Raw genomic sequence first — 19,473 nt, forward strand, 5'->3', positions numbered from 1 at the left:
GCATGTCCTACCTAGAGACACATGCATTTGCTCAATAGTAGCATGCTTTCATGCTATTACTAGCATGCCTGTTACGCACGGAAATGGCTTAAAAGACTATAGCTGTGTCGCTTTCGTTCCTAATTTGTTCCTAATACACATGTGAGCGATATAAGTTCAATCTTTAAATATAAATTATTTGAATAAATCCTGAGCAAAACCCGGATAAAGCTGGCTTGAAAGAAGTTCTACTATAAAATTCTGTGGTTTTAGATTTAAAAAATAATAAGGTTGTATGTCAAATTACAAACGTCTTTTAAATTATCTTTCATGTAAACTTATTACATTCGTGTATATTATATTCCTATGGTAAAATATTTAGATTATTAATTACAAACATGCCTTTTGCGCCGGAATTACGAACTCATACTCAAAAAGTGAAGACTCTTTATAAAACAGCTATGCGGTTACTTGAGTCATATCATGTGGCAAAGTATGTCAGTTTGTATTGCTTAAAGTTTGTGCGGAAAGAAAAGAGCCATAGAATATGTTGGTTTCCTTATATTTCACGACTCTTCCCTTTCCACGCAGTCTCTGGTATTGTCACCCGCCTACGGCAAGGCTTATGTTGTATGCATACCCCCCTCAAATTTGTTAGTACGCCACTTAAGTGGTATATTACTTAGTTGTTAATTTATAAAATAATCTACATCTCCTTTGTTGCACGTTTTCAGATTTGTCATACGATATCATCAGGTTATTTTAAGAGCAGAGTTTGATAAGAACAGGGCTGTATGTGACCCGAAAGAGCAACGGCGCTTACTGTGGGTGGGAGAGCATGAAGTATTTCAGAAGAAAAATCCTTTACCACCGGCCCGATGTAAGCTGACTTTGACTTTATAGCAAAGAGAATATGAAATAGTGGATGGCGCCACTTTTTGATATTTAACAAATTTAACACATATCAGTGAAATAAAAAGGTTCAAAGTCAAATGGCGTTCTAAAAGTTTTAATCAACGTCCAATTGAGGGGGGATTTAAATCTTCTCGGGTCACAGGTGTAGGGTTAGAGCCGGTGTAGCTTTATTTGACGTTCATAAGCGCATTGTAATATGCCTACTTGAATAATAAACTATCTTTATCTTATCTTAATCATGTTGGCAGTAAATTTACTGTGGCTACAAAGTTTACTTTTGCAATCCACCTCTATTTCAAATTCTCTTTGCTTATAGTACCAACTTAAAAATGTACTTATTAATTATCAGTTTCGTGAGTTAAATCGCTGATTATAGTGATATACTTATTCTTTAATAAGGTGCTAAACATAATATGAACAAATGAAAATTTAGCTTACATTCTATTAACACAATCTGAACCTTAATGGCTGAACAACCTAGCCTTGTCATGAGATTTTGTTTTGTTTAAACGAATAAAAAAAAATGGGTCAATTTTATACAAAACGAACTGGCCCCACAGCAAGCTCAAAGCCTGTGTTGTGGGTACTGTACTAGACGAAGATATAATATACAATAGATAGATAAACATTTAAATACATAGAAAACATCCATAACTCAGGAACAAACATCTGTGATGATTGATGAACATACAGACAAATGCCCTTACCAGTATTTGAACCCGTAACCTTCTGTTTCATACGCAGGTATATACTATCACTACCGATTAGGCTAGGAGGCCGTTCTGTCAAATAAGGCTGCTGAAACGGAGATCTTCGCTTTCGCTCGGTCATTTAATAAATTATAAGAGAGCAATTACTTATTACATCTACGTTAAATCGATATTTTATTTACATTTTAAAGCCAACTGCCCCTGCACATATGGATTACAGTAAACTTCTATTTCAATTTTTTTTTAGTTCCATACTCTCAGGGGATAGCAGCAGGAGTAGCATATGGGCGTGAAATAGAACCTCCCGACTGGGTCCTGGACTACTGGCATCCATTGGAAAAGGCGCAATATCCTCAATATTTCAATAAACGTGAATGCAGAAAAAAGGAGTATATTAAGTACTGGAAGAAAGGATTGTTACGTTGAATGTTGTTAGATTTAGTTATGAATACATATTGTGTGAATTTATCTGTTTATTTATTCCATATATTTGATTAACATTAGTTGGTACATTATTACAGAATTTGTAGAATAAAGCCTGACCAGTAATATATGACCCATCAAAAACATAAATGTGAAATGACAGCCAAGTTCAATATAAAATTAAGATAATGCGTCGTTGTTGTCTTCGCCTACAAAAGAATTGAGATCTATATGGATGCCAAGTTCTGTGTTGAAAATCCTGCCGTATTGCGGAATTCCATTAGAACTACATTTTTATACTAAACTGAACTGTCACCCTGTACATGAGAATAACAGCGCCCTCTTGACAATGATCATATATTTCTGGTCGGGCTTTACATACTTAATTCATATTTGTTATAGGATTTTGACGAAAGGTCCAACAGCTCCATTCTTATGCAAAGGCTTACGTGAGCGAATAATTCGCGAACACGAATCGGTGCAGCGCGGCGCGGGTGAATCAATCTTTTGATACCTATGGAAGTGTCCTACGTGGGCGATCTCGTTGCGAACGCGAATGCCGTGGGCTGTCACGCCGCGCAGCGTCGCGCCGCTTTGCGTTCGCGATTTATTCGCTCACGTAAGCCGCTGCGTTATACTGCCAGCGATATTTTTGCAATTATATTCATTTTGTCTGTACGCACGCCCGAGTTCGCGTAGAGCAACGAGCTTAGATGTAACGTAAATAGTTACTTTTGACCTTTAATTCCGTTGTTTACAAACACAGGGCTTTAACCATGGACACCGTCGATAAAATATAGGAGTTGTAACATCTGGAGTCAGGTCTGTATGTCAGGTGGTGGTATGAATTCTTACTGCCAAGTTTATGCAAAGTTAGCGTGGTCAGAGTCTATCCGTTTGCGTGACACTTTTTGCTGAAAAATGAGATATATGATTTTCCTTGTTCCTATAAGCATATAATAAATATTAAATATCTTATCAAATGTAGGTATAGGTACGTACAAGTAAACAAATAAATATCACTTTAAAAATACGGCAACATGTAAATACTAAATAATAACAAAAGAAACAATACTTAAGACTTAAACAAAATCAAACACTTCATCTACCGTATAAAACACGTATAAAAACATCCTCTCAACAAAAACAGTTTTAATTTGTGTTTGAAGATATTACATTTTGAAATTGTTTTAAGCTCTAATAATTTAACAGCCTGGTGTCTTGTACAGTGCTCCTCTATTTTGGATAATGGTAAAAAGTAGAACAATGTAATGATCTTTATTAAAGAGCAATAAAAACTTTAGAAATATAGTCATATTGTTTGGCCCAGGACCAAAGAATACAGTATTCACTCCCAGGACTGTCTCATTTCAAACATAGACGGAGAGAATCATTCTATCTTTGTCTTACGCTAGTACTGGCACCTAAAAGAAAAGAGATGAGTATAATTTTCATGGTTGTTACTGACTGACAAGTTGTGTTTGCCAGACTATAACAGTAATTATTGCTGACTATAACAGTCATTCATGACTTTAGCAGTAAGTAAACATGGAACTCTGCGATTTTTTTAAAACTAATTGGAACTTTAATAAATTAAAAAAAAAATTGATAAATGTACTTGTACGGTCAGTGTTGTTATGGTTGTGCATTATTAACTGGCAACCAAGCTGTCAAATTCCTGCCAGTGCGCTGTCACTGTCAATGTCATGTTCACGTTGATTTTCATTCCAATTCCACTGTGCTGTGCTATGTACATTTTCGCGTCACTTTATCAAGCATTTATTTTATCAGTGCCATGCGCTACAATGCATTTTCAATAAATACATCATAAATTAATACAGTAAAAAAAATAAACTTGCCCGGGACAAAGGAGCTGCCTACGTAAGTGCGCTGTAACTAAATTTCAAATTGGAAAAAGTTTTTGGTTAAAACTAAAGTTCATGTTTTTCAGTTTTAACTGGTGAAGAGAAAGTCATAACTGTTAAAAATGGCTGAAGAAATTTCTCAAGAGCCGAAGAAGCCTATGACCGATGAGGAGAGGCTGGCTTTGTGCCAGAAAATGGACCAGGAACTTGACGATTTTATCAACAGTCTGGAGAGAAAGAGATACACTGATGGATGGTCTGAGGACAAATGGGAGGTAAGCTTTTATAATCCTGCGTCAGTACAGGGAAGCCGTATATCATTTTGCTACTTGCTGGGTGGATGGCAAGGTGTATGCTGCTTTTCGAAGGCATCCAAAATATTAACACTCGGGTGACCACCGAAAACAGCATTTGCGGATCTTTGATATATCGAAAACTTTTTATTTCTATTTCCATTGGCTCTACTGCAAAGTTTGTCAACACCATATGCATCAAAGAAATAAATACTTCAATTGTTAGAAAGATTTGAAAGAAATATTTTAAAAACAATTTTTTTCTTCTTCTCAAAATGGCACCGTAAATAGAAAGGTAGTGTGAAACTTGCCTCTAAAGTAATAAAACAATTTATTCACAATTGAACCTTAATAATTAAAATTGGCCAAGTAGTTTTGACAGAGATGGAATAGAATATTCATTATGCTGCTAATGTGATAACCCAGGGGTTCCCAAAGTTTGCTGGGCTGCAATCCACCTGAACAATTTCACGTTATAATGATGATGGTATCCTGTTATGCCTCATCAGGGACATAGGGCTCTTAGAATTTCCATTTTTCATGGTCCAGCATGTCCTTCTTCAGCCCCGCCCAGTCGAGGCCAACTGATGCAGCCTCCTTTTCCACAGTGCGCCTCTTTCTAAGTCAGCCCTTGCTTTGTTAGTTTGGATTGGATTTCACTATATATGCATATAATATTCCCTTGACCAATAGTTTGGGAAATGCTGTGATAACCCCTCCTGTTGGTCACTTCTTCTTGCCATCCTGTTACCCCATGCTGGGGTGTAGGGCTCACACCATATTCTGTATATTGCCTTCTTCATTAATACAGGAAGAAATGGACAAGCATCCATTCTTCATGAAGACCTTACCAGAGAATGGTGAGATATCTGCTCTGGCCGAGGGCTTGGCCAAGCTGAAGTATGATCCGGAGGAGAACACTGCGCTGGAACTGGCTACTAACTATAAGGAGGATGGGAATTTTAATTTCCGTCATAAGAACTACCGGTTGGCAATACTTGGGTGAGACATTTTATTACTTTCTATCTTCTTTCCATCCTGTTACCCCCTGCTGGGGTGTAGGGCTCGAACCATTTTCTTCCACTGACTCCGGTCCTGGGCAGCTTGGGTAACCTCCTCCCACCCCATCCTCAATACACCCAACTCTTGCTCCACGGAACGGCACCAAGTAAATTTAGGGTGACCATGTTTCCGTTTTCCGGGCATCTTCCAGGTGAGGGCCACTTTGGATAGGTGGGCGTCAGGCTTCTTGAGGACTATTACTTTCTATGATGTTTTAATATTTATTTTATCCTTATAAGATTGCCTGATCAGAGATAAAGTGAGTAGCATGTAGATATTGATCTTGTTGAAACCAGTTATCCGCCTCCCATAGACACCCACAACATCAGAGGGGTTGTAAGTGCGTTTCCGACCTTTAAAATGGAAGTACGCTCTTTTCCTGAAGGTTTGAAGGTCATGTTTAGCTAACTATGGTATGACTTGTTCCTCATAATTGTTGTAGATGATACTGTTTGATATTAGCATTTTACACGTGCATCTGAATTCTGCATAATAAAGTATTTAAGGTATCTTAACCTTTTGTCTGTGTTTATTAGAGATCCTGTACATCAGAGATCAGTCATTTTCTTTAAGATTTTTTTGTTCTATATATACATAAAGATATAGCGATATCTAGTGATGTCTTTCAGAGGGGTAAGGAATAGACCCCCAGACTTTACAGAACTTAGAAAATTATTTTGTTTTTATTTATTTTTAGATACACAGAAGGCATAAAAGTCAAATGCGATGACGCCGAAATGAACGCATTTTTATACAACAACCGAGCGGCCGCGCAATACCACCTCAAGAACTACCGTTCAGCCCTCGCTGACAGCGAGCGAGCTCTGTCTCTCAAGCCGGACCACACTAAGGCCCGCCTCAGAGCCGCTAAGTGCGCCTTTGAGATAGCTAACTACGAAAAATGTCTCGAACATTGCAATAAACTTGTTCAAGACAACCCTAGTGACACAGAAGCTACTGAACTCATCGCTAAAACTAAAAAGAAAATGGTCATCCAAGCCAGAGATAAAAGGAAACAGGAGAAACTAGAACAAATCAAGCGGCAACAAAAAGATGAGGTTGTCAAAGCGATTTTGGAGCGAGGGATTCGCATTGCTAACTGCGATGAAGAAGACGACCTAGATTTGTCTAAGTTAGAACCTAGTATGCCTGGAGCTCATGATAATATAGTGCATTTGGAGAATGGGAAGCTACAGTGGCCGGTACTGGTTTTTTATCCGGAGCATCTCTTGACGGATTTCATTGTAGATTGCCCGGAGGATGTTCCTTTAGAAACTCAGTTGGCTAAAGTTTTCCCGGCTCCATGGGACACTCAGAATAAATATGGAACAGATAAAATTAATGTATATTCAGAAGGTTATAATAAGCTTCCACATATTATAGATATCTCTATGGATTTAGGAGATATATTGAAAATGAAATATTTTGAGGTGAAAGGTGGGACTCCGGCCTTTGTAGTGGTGCCTCGTGGAAGCCAAGTTGAGAAAAAGTTCCTTTCGGGATATTTCTCTTAAATTGGTCTTAGTTAGCGACTCATGGTTAAATGGGCTTAGAATACGACATTTCTTGATGTCAAGGCCAGTCCAGAGGGTTGATCAAAATGCCCTCAAACGCGAATACTAGCATCACAAATCGGTATTCTTGCATCCGCATCACCTGATTTGACCAGGACCAGACAACTTAAACAGATTGGCGACAAATTGTTCCCGTCTGGACTAGCCTTCAGACCACGCAGAAATATGTACAGTCACGTCTAAAAATATCTACAGGATCGAAGTGCCAAAAATATGTATACACGACCTTATGGCCCATATATTAGGGTAGTGTATACATATGTTTGGCACTTTGTCTGTCTTGGTAGACCGTATGTGGAATATTATAGGCTAAGGTACAACTTGAAAAAATTAAATATTTCTAGCTGTTTGATATAATCTCTCTATCTATATAGTTATACGTCTGTATGAAATTAAATAGTTCACTAAGAGTTTGGACACGTTAAATTTTAATTTTATTTGATGGGGAAGGAAACTATATTTCTTAGTTTTTAAAATATTTACAGTCTATTTGTAATACATTTATCCATACGTTTATTTTGCCAAAAAAGTTTTTTTATGAGTTTTGATATCATTCGAAATATTTTTAGTAGGTAGACCGGAATCATCAATAATTACCTAAATATTTACTTTATTGGTACCTAATAAAATGTTTATATAAAAGATATATGTTTGGTGTTATTGATTTTCATGTTATTAGTAAACTTAAAAATGTATAGGTATCATGGTTATCATATAATACAAGAAATAAAACTCCTGTGAACTGAGTTCTCTAGAGCCAAGTTCAGAAGAAAAGAACTGGCGACGCGCCAAAGAGCGGCCGTGTGATGTGTTATATTACACGAACCATTTGGAGCCGCTATTGACCCCTACGTTACTCAAAAACTATTAAAAATAAACATATGAAACAAACGACCTGATAGAATTCATCAGCAAGGAAATATCAGATATCAGCCTAATAGTTTCTGCAGATGATACCTACTAATCACTTGAGGCTCTGAACGAAAAGGCTAATCGAGCTCTGGAATTATTTGACTTGTGGTTTAGCTGTAATACCCTAAACCCAAGCTAAACTTGCGCCATGCTCTTGAGGTCTTCAGTCAGGCAAAGGGACCATTTGAATATGTTGTTCTGGCGATAAATTAGAAAACGTAAGCAGTGTAAAGTTTCTCGGTATTCACATAAACCATACATAAACGATTTACTCACGTGGAATTGTAAGTATAGACAAATACTTCTTTATTTAGAGTTTTCTCGATTGTTTTTAGAGTATTAAGTGTTTCATTAGTTTATTTGATTCTAGATTTAATAACTCTAGTCTAAATCGGCGAGTTCCTGCCGCTTGTAATCTTGTTGATATGGGTACACGACCGCTCCGGACGGCACGGCTGCATGATGCATGATCTTTGTCCTTGTATTGAAGTATACGAGTGGTGTGGCATGGTGCCTATCCATTTTATTTTATTTATTCATTTTAGGGATAACAAACAACTATACAATATAACGTTACATTTAGTAGTATAATTAAAATTAACGTAATGCATAGCCAACGACATTATTATTATTATTCTTTTTTTATACTACGTCGGTGGCAAACAAGCATACGGCCCGCCTGATGGTAAGCAGTCTCCGTAGCCTATGTACGCCTGCAACTCCAGAGGAGTTACATGCGCGTTGCCGACCCTAAACTCCCCCCCCCCCCCCTCGTTGAGCTTTGGCAACCTTACTCACCGGCAGGAACACAACACTATGAGTAGGGGCTAGTGTTATTTGGCTGCTGTTTTCTGTAAGGTGGAGGTACTTCCCCAGTTGGGCTCTGCTCTAGATCTGGAATGACATCCACTGGCTGTGCCCTACCACACAAAGCGAATCCACTCCACAATCCACGAATTACAACAATAATATGCAATGGTTGGCACGAAAAAGAACAATTAATTATTAGTTATTCCATTGAGGATATTAGGGTCATTTTACAAAATTCTAATGCCCCGGGCAATACCTATTCGCAAATTCCCAGGACATGCCGCTGTATAAGCATCTCATTTAATTTTTTGGTGACTCTAACCCGCCCCAAGTTCTATGCCTGGCGGCCCGCGGTCTGGATCCGGAACGCCGACCTAGCGAAGTAACGTGCGGTGCGAGAAAGAGATGCAGTTCGCGGAGTGCAAATTCGCTTACTAAACTCCAGTAGAAACGGACGGTTATTTTATTTTAAAAACCGGACCCCTGAAAAAAATAATTAACGATCCCTGATCTATGCCATAATTGCCGGCCTAGCCAAGGTGACAATCGCTATCGCTTCGACAACGAATCGCTTGGTGTCTCTCTATCACTCTTCCATATTAGTGCGACAGTGACAGTTGCGATTCGATCGCTACGGAGCGTAAGCGATTTGCACGTTGGCTACGCGGCCTGCTGAGCGGAATCTCTTGGGAATTTGCGAATAGGTATAGCCAGAGCATGAGAAAATGTGTGTTTAAATTAAAGTACAGAATATGATAAACAGGAGTTTTGCTTTAATTTATATTTATTTAAAAAAGTAGATTAGTTACAGGGGTTAGAAGAAAACCAAGAAATGACGATCATGTATAGGTTTTTTCTCGGATCCAGAATTTTCGAAATAGAGAATTCTTTATTTATGACTTCCTTAGTTAATTTTATTTGTTTCTAGATTTAATAAGCCCTATTCTAGTCTAGATCGGCAAGTTCTTCCCTTTCGAAGTCCTGCTGGTGGGGATACACGACGGATCCGGGCGGCACGACCGCATGGTCGTTGTCCATGTGTATGGAAGTATACGGGTGGTGTGGCATGGCGCCCATCCATTGGGGATACCAGTATAGACCCTGTAGAAGCGAAATATTGAGTTATAAGAAATTTCAATGGTGACGAAAATTTAATATTTAAGAGACGAGGCGTAAAATTCTAGAGAAATGAGCTATGGTGCTCCCACATTGCTATTTTATATAATCGTATATATAGAGTTTTTATGCCGAGTACCGTGTTAAGGCCACGAAACTTGCTGAGTGGCCTAAGTATGGTACGAGATTGAAAAACTTCATTATATCACTATTGCATACAATACTTTTTCTGTGAGTCAACTAAAATAAAACTGTTTCTACTATAAAAGTTATAAAACCTAAATAATCAAACAAAGTTATATAAGTATCTTAGCAGATAAAAAGATTGTACAAAAGACTTCTTATTCATGAAATAGTAGCGCGTTAATGTCTTTTGTTTTATTCTTTATTGGCGACACATGATTGGTCAAATTCATTACAGTCGACTAAAACGTTTCTTCGGTAGGCATTTGAGTCGGGAGCCCATAGTGAAATGGAAAGTATGCGATTACAGTTTGGTATACGAAGTCTTAATCAACCATTAAAGTCGATGAGTAGAAAATAGTAGAAATAGTACATTACTATAGAGGACGGGAAACTAAGAAAGAACGAACCCCGTTTTCGCCGAGATTTTTATAGTGCTTTTCTCAAGCTTGCAATGAAATAATAAAAAAAATGGGATGCTGATGATGATGATTGTTTCATGTCCTAATGTGATAGGTTATTCAGTGCGTCGGGTTTCAAAGGGGCACGAAAATTTGATTATTTTTGAGCTACGACGCACGGTTTAGGAGATAACCGGAAAAATAATCAAATTTTCGTTCCCCATTGAAATCCTGAAATAATATTTAACAAACACAAAAAAGAAAAAAGACGAACTTTACATATCATCTTCACTCATCGCACCTGATATGTGGAATTTCCGGACCTAATTTGAAGTAAGTCATGTCAACATTTCATTACAAGTTTGAGCAATAGTACATTACGATACAAGTGCGAAAAATAGGAAATTCGAAACGAGTGGCGATAAATTAAAACACGACCGAAGGGAGTGTTTTAAATCGACACGAGTTGCGAATTACCTATTCGCACATGTATCGTACAACGTTTTACAGTACATATGGCCCTTTAAATGTTCGACACAGTAACGTAATATGCTACTTCTCGCACTAGTGCTATAAAGTAGCCCCATATGTACTGTAAAAGTACTTTATAGGCTTTTTAACATCTGAAAATATACAGCACCTTATTTCCAGCGGCGTTGCAAGTGAATCGGTCTTCGTGCAAGTCCACAGGGTCCAGGTAGCTCTTGCCGGCGATGGATCCGTAGTTAGGCGGGTACATGAACAGGCAGCCTTCCAGGATATCTGAGACAACATCCCGATGTTAAGTAAGTGTCACAGAATAGAAATGTATGGTTTAGGCCAGCGATACACTCATGAGCGTCGCCAGGGGGTGGCAGGGGGAGTCAGCCTCCCCATAGATAATAAAATTTGTAACTGAATATATGCCCCTCCACCATCCCTTGGGCATCGGCCATATCAACCACATATCAACTGCCTCCCCCTAGCCCATCGGCTGGCGACGCCCATGGACACACTACTGGTGTACTTGGCCGTGTCGCCAGCTACGTCGGGTGAAGTGGCGCGACGTTGCCGGTCTTCACTCGACATGTCTAGTGACATCGCGTGCCTAGGAAAATGATGTCGACAGACATGAAATCAGAAATTATCGCATTTAATCGTGATAAACTATAACATACAAAAGTATAGCATAACAAAAGAAAGAAATGTTTTAAACATATAATAAATTAATAGTTTGTAAGAAATGGTCCCACCTCAGCATAAACCCAAAAGTCAGCACTGATCTTCCGGCTAGACCATTTGTGGGTCACGAACGCAGCTGTACGACTAGCAACAACGTCGCGACGCTTCACCCGACGTCGCTGGCGACAGTGGCGACACGTCGTGGAAACATTTGTCCCTAGTAGTGTACCTATCCGTGGCTTTACGCTGGAACTATATATCTAGGTAACTTAATGATATTAACACGGACTTATACAGTAAGTCTACGTTTCGCATAACTCTTATAACGACCTCGTAATTGCACTGTTCAAATCTCGGATTCTTAGTCTCGGAATTGATATACCATATCATATTGTGAGTAGTTGGAAAAAATCTCAGTTATAAAATATACCTTTGAATCTGGATCAAATTGGTCCTGAATTGGTCTAATTTAATGAAGAGTAGTAACCTTTTCAGGTGAAACGAAAGTCAATATCATAAATCAGAAACACTACGACAAATAGAAAATCATTAAAGATTTTATTTCGTTTACGATAAAATATTACTGAATCGTCAGTTTCGATATGGTATGATCGATGGGGCTAATAAATAGTACTTATGGTCAACTTACATGGTACGGTGATATTCTCCGGTTCCTCGACTTCTGGGGGTTTGGTGGAAGCCTCCACGTAGGGGGGTACGGGATCAATACCGCTTCCGGGGTCACCGGGGATCAGGAATGGACCTAAGGGATTTGTGAAAATTTTAAAGTATCGTCCTTATAATGTCAACACGTTGGCTGCCATGAGCATCGCCAGTGGGATCACATAATCTTCTCTGTGTGACCATGAGCATCGCTGGAGGGATCAAAAGCTCACCTCTTTATTAAACTGACCTCTTTATTTTGGTTGACTGGTAGAGAATGCCTTTTGGCATTAAGTTCGCCATTTGTACATTTTTCTTTATGTGTGCAATAAAGTTTAAATAAATAAATAATAATAAACCTCAGTAATAGTCCGATGCTGTGAGCATCACCGGTTGGATCACTAAATTTGTATGGGGCGTAGGAGTAACACTTCAGGCATAGTACAAAGAGTGGGGAAGTAGGTTATCTTATACAAACGCACCGCGCGCGGCTTGTATATGTGCGCCATAGAATCTATGCGTCGCCGCACGCACACTCAAACAAAAACTCGACCCGATTCTCAGTGCCTTAGTCGGGGCGTTTGTATAAGATAACCTACACCACTCTTTGTACTATGCTTTAGGTGAAGTATGGTGGGCAGCCAACGTGTTGACTGACAATAAACCTTATTGTAAAGATCATAGAGCCATTCGATGGTCAGTTTAGTGTTGTTCTTAGTACCCGCAGTATTTATCAAGCCAGCGATGACAGTAATCTTGAAGACGACTTTGGAAACGAAAATTACATGCGTCTTTATATTGGATGCGGATCGGCATTCCGCTCCGGCTTCGCCGCGAGGCAGCGATACGAAATGATCTGTGTGGTAACCGCGGAAGTCTTACCATAGTACGTATTCGTGATGTAATTGATTCATTTTACCTCCATAATGGTTGGTGTAGTTCCACTCACAAACGTGGTGGTTGCAGACAAGGGGCGTCCCGCGCTCTTTGGTGTAGTATGGGCCTCCATTTGGTATTGTCTGCAAGGCAAATATAGGTACTTAATTTTTTTGTCTTGGAAAATGAGTTTATGATTTAGCGTTTGCTCGACTCTTGGTGAATTAATTTAGTACTAATTGTAAATCAGAGGCCCTATCGCGAACCACGAAGTTTTGCCTCTGTTGCACTTATATACGAATTTACAAGAGCAACAGAGAGGCAAAGCTTCATGGTTCGCGGTAGACCCTCTTATTCCCTTTGGGTTTGGATCCTACCGACTGCGCCAAATGAGGTGATGTAGAAAAACACGATGTGACTTCAATGGCGATTTATTCACAACAAAATTGGCCAAGTGCATGTCGGGCCACGCTCAGTGTAGGGTTCCGTAGTTACCATTCTGCCAGAATTGGCTAAATGCGCAAAATTTTTGCCAAAAACTTATTTTATCATTAAAACTATGATGATTAATATGAGCTTAATGAGGGTAAAGCGAGCGGTTAAAACGCTGAATAACGCAAAATTATCAAAGATTATTAGAGTCTATTATTGTGCAAAACAGTAGAGCTACAGTTGTTGGCTATATATGAAAACCTTACCAGCAAAAAATCATGATGTCTATACCGCAGGCCCTGTATATTGAAGTCCAGTATAAACGACCCAGACGCGATGATGCAGGAGGCTGCCGACAACGGAGGCAGCTTGTACATGACCAGCCCGCATTTGACGATGGCTTTTGGGAGTGTGACTACATCGCGCTCTTTTTGAAGGACTTTCTTGAAGGGAAACCTGTTAGGAGAAGGAATTGGGTGAGTGTTTCCGACTTTATAGCGAATCTTAGATAAGACAGTTTATTTTTCGTTTGGGAGTTCCCGACTCCAAAATTTCGGTATCTGCTTATGTTCTATAGTCGTTCGATTTGAAGCTGGTCTGAAGCGGTTAATCGTTTGTCTATTGTTAACTAAAACCGCGCGTGCCACTACCTGCAAAAAAGGGTCGTATAATTCTAATTGGCACCTGAGCGCGGGCTAGTCCAACGCTCAAAAAAACCAGTGTAGGTGTGCTCCCCGATAACGCCCCTTTGTTACGCATATCGAGGACACATTTTAGACTGGTTCGGTAGCGTTCGACTCGCCGGCACTCAGTAACCGTATAGGGACCACACAAGAAATCGCAAATTATTTTTCCATTTGTTCATTTTTAATCTTATTTCAATGGCCATAGGAGTTAGGAGTTGTAATTAAATAACCGGTTAAAGTGACCGAGCCTTTTTTTGCAGGTAGTGGCACGCGCCGTTTTAGTTAACAATAGACAAAGGATAAGCCGAGCCGTTGGGGGCCAGCTACAAATCTAACGACTAAACCTCTCTTGCATCAATATTTGCGCGATAGAGAGTCAGGTAACGAAATTTAAATTTTTGACGTTATATGAGAATATCAGGAATGAAACTTTTGGTATGCTAAATTAATAGGTAACTATCGGAATACGCACTCTAACGCCTTGACAATAGAGGCGTGTTCAGATATATGTGAGCACCTTGGCCGCTCCGATATATCTGATGGCGACTGTGGTATGCTTTTTGTAAATAAAGAACAGTCATTTTGTGACAAGATTAGCAGTTTATTTACTCGCCTCTGGCCCTACCAAAAAACTTTGATAATGATCATTAATGATAGATACAGCCAAAGAGAATTTGAAATAGAGGTGTATTCAAAGAAAATTTTGTAGCCACATTACATTTACTGCCATCTTTCGACACATGATTAAAACTTTTAGAACTCCATTTGACTTTGATCCTTTATTCTTTCACCGATATGTGTTAAATTTGTGAAATGTCAAAAAGTGGCGCCATCTTACCGGGCACAACCTAAAGGTTATGGCGCCATATCGCTGGAAACAATGCTGGTATACCTTTGGCCTTTGATCTATTAGATGGCGCCACTTTTTGATATTTAACAAATTTAACACATAAGTGTCCATAAGAAAAGAGGCAACAGTCAAAAAGGAACAAGCGTTGATAAAAAAGCGGGAACAGTAGAAGAGGAAACAGTCTAATAAAAGACTCACCTAAAGATGCAAATGCCAATATGACACTCGAGCCCATGCAAGAAGTTGTCAGTAGGGAACGTGATGCTCGGATCGTCGATCAGGTAGTATTTCTGCTCGTCATGGTAATGAAGAAACCCGAGAAACACGAAGGAGCGGTCTTTACAAAATGGCGCCGGCCCGCGGCCCATGTTGTAGATGTCGCTGTATAGCTCTGATACGAATATGTACACGTTTTTGCCGCAACGGTATTCTGCAACGAGAATAAAAATCTGATCTAGATAATGATGCATTGTCATTATAAAATTCTTCTTAACAATTCGTCATTGAAAATGTGAATTATTGCTGTTTTAAACACTACACAATAGCCAAATGCGTGGTTCGTAGCAAAGAGAATTTGAAATAGAGGTGGAATGTAAAAGAAAACTTTGATACCGCAGTAAATTTACTGCCATCTTTCGACACACGATTAAAACTTTTAGAACGCCATTTGACTTTGATCCTTATTCTACCACTGATATGTGTCAAATTTGTTAAATATCAAGAAGTGGCGCCATTTAATACATCAAAGGCCATAAGTATGGCGGCATCGTTTTGAGCGATGGCCATTGGCTAAAGTTTTCGGGGTTAAAAACTTTAGCTAGTAAGATGGCGCCACTTTTTGTTATTATAAATTTAACTCATATAAGTGAAAGAATAAGGATCAAAGTCAAATGGCGTTCTGAGATGTGTCGAAAGATGGCAGTAAATTTACTGTGGCTACAAAATTTTCTTTGACAATCTACTTCTATTTCAAATTATCTTTGTTCGGAGACAGCACGCGTGGCAAAATAACGCTAAGTTTGAGAAGACATACTTTTACAAAAATAAATAAAGTGAAGGCAAAGGAAGGTATTATGAATTTGAATTTTAAAAAACAATATATTTTTAATTCTTGGCTAGACAAAACAGCATTGTATTTATTATATTGATAAAAAATAAACGAAACGATATTGTTTACTCAACATTTTGTTGGTAAATTGATAAATATCTACTTTTAATTGAAATCTAATTACGTATAGCAGTACCTTGACTGAGGTAAAATTCCATAGGCACCGGGCCGCCCGAGTACGTGGCCTTTCTCTCCGCTGCTATGGAGTTGTGGTTCTCGTACATGCTCAGCATGTTGTCTATGACATCGTCTAGGGTTATCAGAAGCACCTGTTAAGAAAAGTAGAAACCTTGTAGATGTCAGGTTGATTTGGCAAACGCCCAAAGGTCTGCAGGTAATATGGCGGGAAAAGGTTACCTCTGATAGGGCGAATAAAAAATTTGAAGACCGTTTATAACCATTTTTATCGCTCTTGGTATATTAGACAGAGAGATAGAGATATTATAATACATGATTGTTTTCATCTATTAAATTTTTTTGTCCTTTAGGGTTGCAAATAGGGTGAATAATAAAATTGGAAACCGTCTATCTGCATTTTTATTGCTCTTGCTATAATGGACCGAGAGGTAAAGAGATATGATGATAATTCTCAGAAATGATTGATTTAATAGCCATTTGGATTCATTTCATCAACAAGTAAGGGCACCTGTCCTACAGTTAGCCATGCGTATACAATTAACCACTCCTATATTTTAGAAACTATTGCACCATGTTCTACCAACCCCCCTTAAAGGTTACGGTTACGGTTGATTAATTAAATACTAAGTGCATATAAATTGAGTACCTAGTAGTAGTAGTAATTTTCTTTTTCTTTTCCCTTTCAGGGATATCTTCCTGTTAACCTTGGAGTAGTTACTTGCCTTCAATTCCTTCACATGGAGCTGAATGAAGCGACCCAGATGATCAGTTGCGACGTGGACTCGCTCGTTGATTATGTACTGGAATTAGTTCATTTTATTATTATTTATTAAATTATAGTCGGGTAACAAGGCAAGTGCTGGTGGCCTATTAGCGGTAAGAGCGTGCGACTTTCAATTCGGAGGTCGCCGGTTCAAACCCCGGCTCGTACTAATGAGTTTTTCGGGACTTATTTACGAAATATCATTTGATATTTACCAGTCGCTTTTCAATGAAGGAAAACATCGTAAGGAAACCGGACTAATGCTAAGAAGGCCTAGTTTATCCTCTGGGTTGGAAGGTCAGATGGCAGCCCCTTTCGTAAAAACTAGTGCCTATGTCAATTCTTGGGATTACTTGCCAAGCGGACCTTAGGCTCCCATGAGCCGTGGTAAAAAGCCGAGACCCCAAGAGGGTCCGGATTGCAAGTCGCACGCTCTTACCGGTAGGCCACCAGCGCTTCTTATCGACCCAAAGATTGAAAATCACCAGTCTATGGTATATATGGTAGTCAATACCTGATCTTCGGCAGTCTTGACCTTCAGCATCTCCTCCTGATACAGCCACAGATTGTCCAGCTTGTCTGTAGGGTCGTGGCCGTAGATCTCGAAGGCATCTATGATCATGGCCAGGGTGAGGTTCTCGCTTATGTCTTGGCAGCAAGGGTGATTGCGGATGTTGTATGGGATCTGGTGGAAAATAAAGATTTGTTGAAGGTGCAATACTCTGAGACCTCTCTCTGTTTTTTTTTTAATATGAGGGTCGCAATTAAGAATAATACACCTGTTAGGAAGCCTTTAGATTACCGTAACCTATATAAACCTCTTGAATTTCAAGCATCTGAAGTCTACTGTGTCCGTTTACCATTATGTAGTCTGTATGCTTGTTTGCTACAGTTTAATAAAATAAAAACAGCTTTACAGTATAAAATACCATCATTTCAGAATAAAATATTGTTTGCCGACTTTTCCTAGAGCAAATCTCCTACATTTGCTCTCAAAATAGGTTAAGTGCTTTACACACTAAGTACCCAAATAATTAGGAGATTTCCTCAATTTCTCTAAGTTCCCATAATCAAATCTTGGCATGATGAATCAGTGATATCTGTGAATCAAGATATCTGGCCCTTACCTAGTTGTCAGTGTCACAATGCAAAAAAAAACAAATGTTACCGCCATCTCCATCCAGTTCAGCCATATTGCGAGCAGCGCGCACGCGCGAATGCGATCGTCCATTTTGCCCTCATCTTGAAGAAACTACTGCGCGCGAACATAAAATAATTGCCAATTATTTTACAGCCTTGACCATAACTTTTTATACGTAGATAAAAAATGTCCTTGTAATTATTTTATATTTGATTTAAGTTTTGGCGGTTTTTATTATTACAAGCTTTTATGTAACTTGGATGTTAGTGTGGGTCAAATCTTCAAGACTTTTGGCCCACTCCCCCACCACACTCCCCAATTTACGATTGAGCTGAAATTATGTATACATATGTAAATCGGATGGCAATGCAATATTATGAAGACATGGATTTGATCTGATGATGAAGACAGAAGGTGGCCATAGGAGCTTTGTGATAAAACAACGCAAACTAATTGTGTCTGGCTATGGCTGTTTGGGGTTTTTAGAATTGTCTCGATGAGTATTAGATGCCTGTGGAAAGAAAATTAGGTACAGTCAGCGATAAAAACTTGTACCAAAAATGAAATTGTTGCCAAAAACTTCTCTTGCCGGATTTTTAACCGACTTCAATAAGGAAGAGGTTCTAAATTCCTCTTGATCTTTTTTATATATATGCGCCGTTCTCCCCCGTTTTCGTAGATTGCTGGATCGATTTGGAAAATGATTAATTTTAATTTGATACTAGAGTACCTCTCCATACCTATACATAGTGTGGCCTGCAACAGGGGCAAATACCACATTTCTAATAATTGATGTCTATCATATCCTTTCTTATATGGGCTGTTATATACATTTTTGTAATGCGTCTAATCGTAATTTATTATGCTTAAGTAAATAATTTTAAGGATTTTCAAGGAAAATAACAAAGAAAAAAACCGAAGTCGATTAACACTTTATATTCTTTAAAATACACATCTAGACTTGTAGATTTCATCACAATACATGTATTTAAGTATATTTATACAACATTATTGCACTTGGATACATTTCTAAATATTTTTGAATTACCTAAAGCGTTGTGGTAACTGTAATTAAACATATTAGGTACAAGTACAAACGTATTTTAAGGAACTAAAAACAAGGATTTTAACTGTACAGTAGCTTGATGAGTATAAAATAATATAAGGTCAACCGGGTTAAATGCGTAACTTGGGTTAAATGCGTCTATTGAAGATATCTTCTAAACGGAACAATTTAGAACTACTGCAATTTGAAACCCTCTATGTTCGAAGTATGGTTACCAAACTTTTAATGTAGTCGGTTATAATAGTTATAATATGTTGCATGTCGAAGATATCTTCAATAGACGCATTTACACCAGGTGACGCATTTATCCCGTTTGACTATACGTCATACTAGATAAACCTAGTAG

General features: G+C 38.6%; 3 protein-coding genes across 3 annotated transcripts; 2 read left to right on the forward strand and 1 right to left on the reverse strand.

Moving 5' to 3' along the window:
* Positions 1-78: 78 nt before the first annotated feature.
* LOC133530474 (NADH dehydrogenase [ubiquinone] 1 beta subcomplex subunit 9-like) lies at positions 79-2,121 on the forward strand. The gene is made up of 3 exons (XM_061868395.1): positions 79-472; positions 714-859; positions 1,852-2,121. Exons 1-3 carry the CDS (start codon positions 378-380, stop codon positions 2,028-2,030), a joined length of 420 nt encoding a protein of 139 aa, XP_061724379.1. The 5' UTR covers positions 79-377; the 3' UTR covers positions 2,031-2,121.
* A 1,537-nt stretch (positions 2,122-3,658) lies between these two features.
* On the forward strand, positions 3,659-7,467 carry LOC133530021 (DNA polymerase interacting tetratricopeptide repeat-containing, protein of 47 kDa). The gene is made up of 4 exons (XM_061867823.1): positions 3,659-3,908; positions 3,979-4,167; positions 4,997-5,187; positions 5,945-7,467. Exons 2-4 carry the CDS (start codon positions 4,015-4,017, stop codon positions 6,759-6,761), a joined length of 1,161 nt encoding a protein of 386 aa, XP_061723807.1. The 5' UTR covers positions 3,659-3,908; positions 3,979-4,014; the 3' UTR covers positions 6,762-7,467.
* Positions 7,468-9,294: 1,827 nt separating this feature from the next.
* Positions 9,295-18,184, reverse strand: LOC133530022 (uncharacterized). The gene is made up of 10 exons (XM_061867824.1): positions 18,089-18,184; positions 17,435-17,605; positions 16,880-16,957; positions 16,156-16,288; positions 15,110-15,341; positions 13,642-13,831; positions 12,987-13,086; positions 12,054-12,167; positions 10,884-11,005; positions 9,295-9,644 (listed from the first exon to the last, which is right to left on the reverse strand). Exons 1-10 carry the CDS (start codon positions 18,149-18,151, stop codon positions 9,489-9,491), a joined length of 1,359 nt encoding a protein of 452 aa, XP_061723808.1. The 5' UTR covers positions 18,152-18,184; the 3' UTR covers positions 9,295-9,488.
* Positions 18,185-19,473: the final 1,289 nt, after the last annotated feature.

The sequence above is a fragment of the Cydia pomonella genome, chromosome 22, assembly GCF_033807575.1.
Source record: "Cydia pomonella isolate Wapato2018A chromosome 22, ilCydPomo1, whole genome shotgun sequence".
NCBI lineage: Eukaryota > Metazoa > Arthropoda > Insecta > Lepidoptera > Tortricidae > Cydia > Cydia pomonella.

Coding starts and splice junctions, on each gene's coding strand:
- LOC133530021 (XM_061867823.1), top strand. CDS start 4,015: ATGGCTGAAGAAATTTCTCAAGAGCCGAAGAAGCCTATGACCGATGAG. Junction 4,168..4,996: donor GGTCTGAGGACAAATGGGAG/GTAAGCTTTTAT, acceptor TCATTAATACAG/GAAGAAATGGACAAGCATCC. Junction 5,188..5,944: donor TACCGGTTGGCAATACTTGG/GTGAGACATTTT, acceptor ATTTATTTTTAG/ATACACAGAAGGCATAAAAG.
- LOC133530474 (XM_061868395.1), top strand. CDS start 378: ATGCCTTTTGCGCCGGAATTACGAACTCATACTCAAAAAGTGAAGACT. Junction 473..713: donor GAGTCATATCATGTGGCAAA/GTATGTCAGTTT, acceptor GCACGTTTTCAG/ATTTGTCATACGATATCATC. Junction 860..1,851: donor TCCTTTACCACCGGCCCGAT/GTAAGCTGACTT, acceptor ATTTTTTTTTAG/TTCCATACTCTCAGGGGATA.
- LOC133530022 (XM_061867824.1), bottom strand. CDS start 18,151: ATGGACGATCGCATTCGCGCGTGCGCGCTGCTCGCAATATGGCTGAAC. Junction 16,958..17,434: donor TCAAGACTGCCGAAGATCAG/GTATTGACTACC, acceptor AACTAATTCCAG/TACATAATCAACGAGCGAGT. Junction 11,006..12,053: donor GGAGAATATCACCGTACCAT/GTAAGTTGACCA, acceptor ATGTTGTCTCAG/ATATCCTGGAAGGCTGCCTG.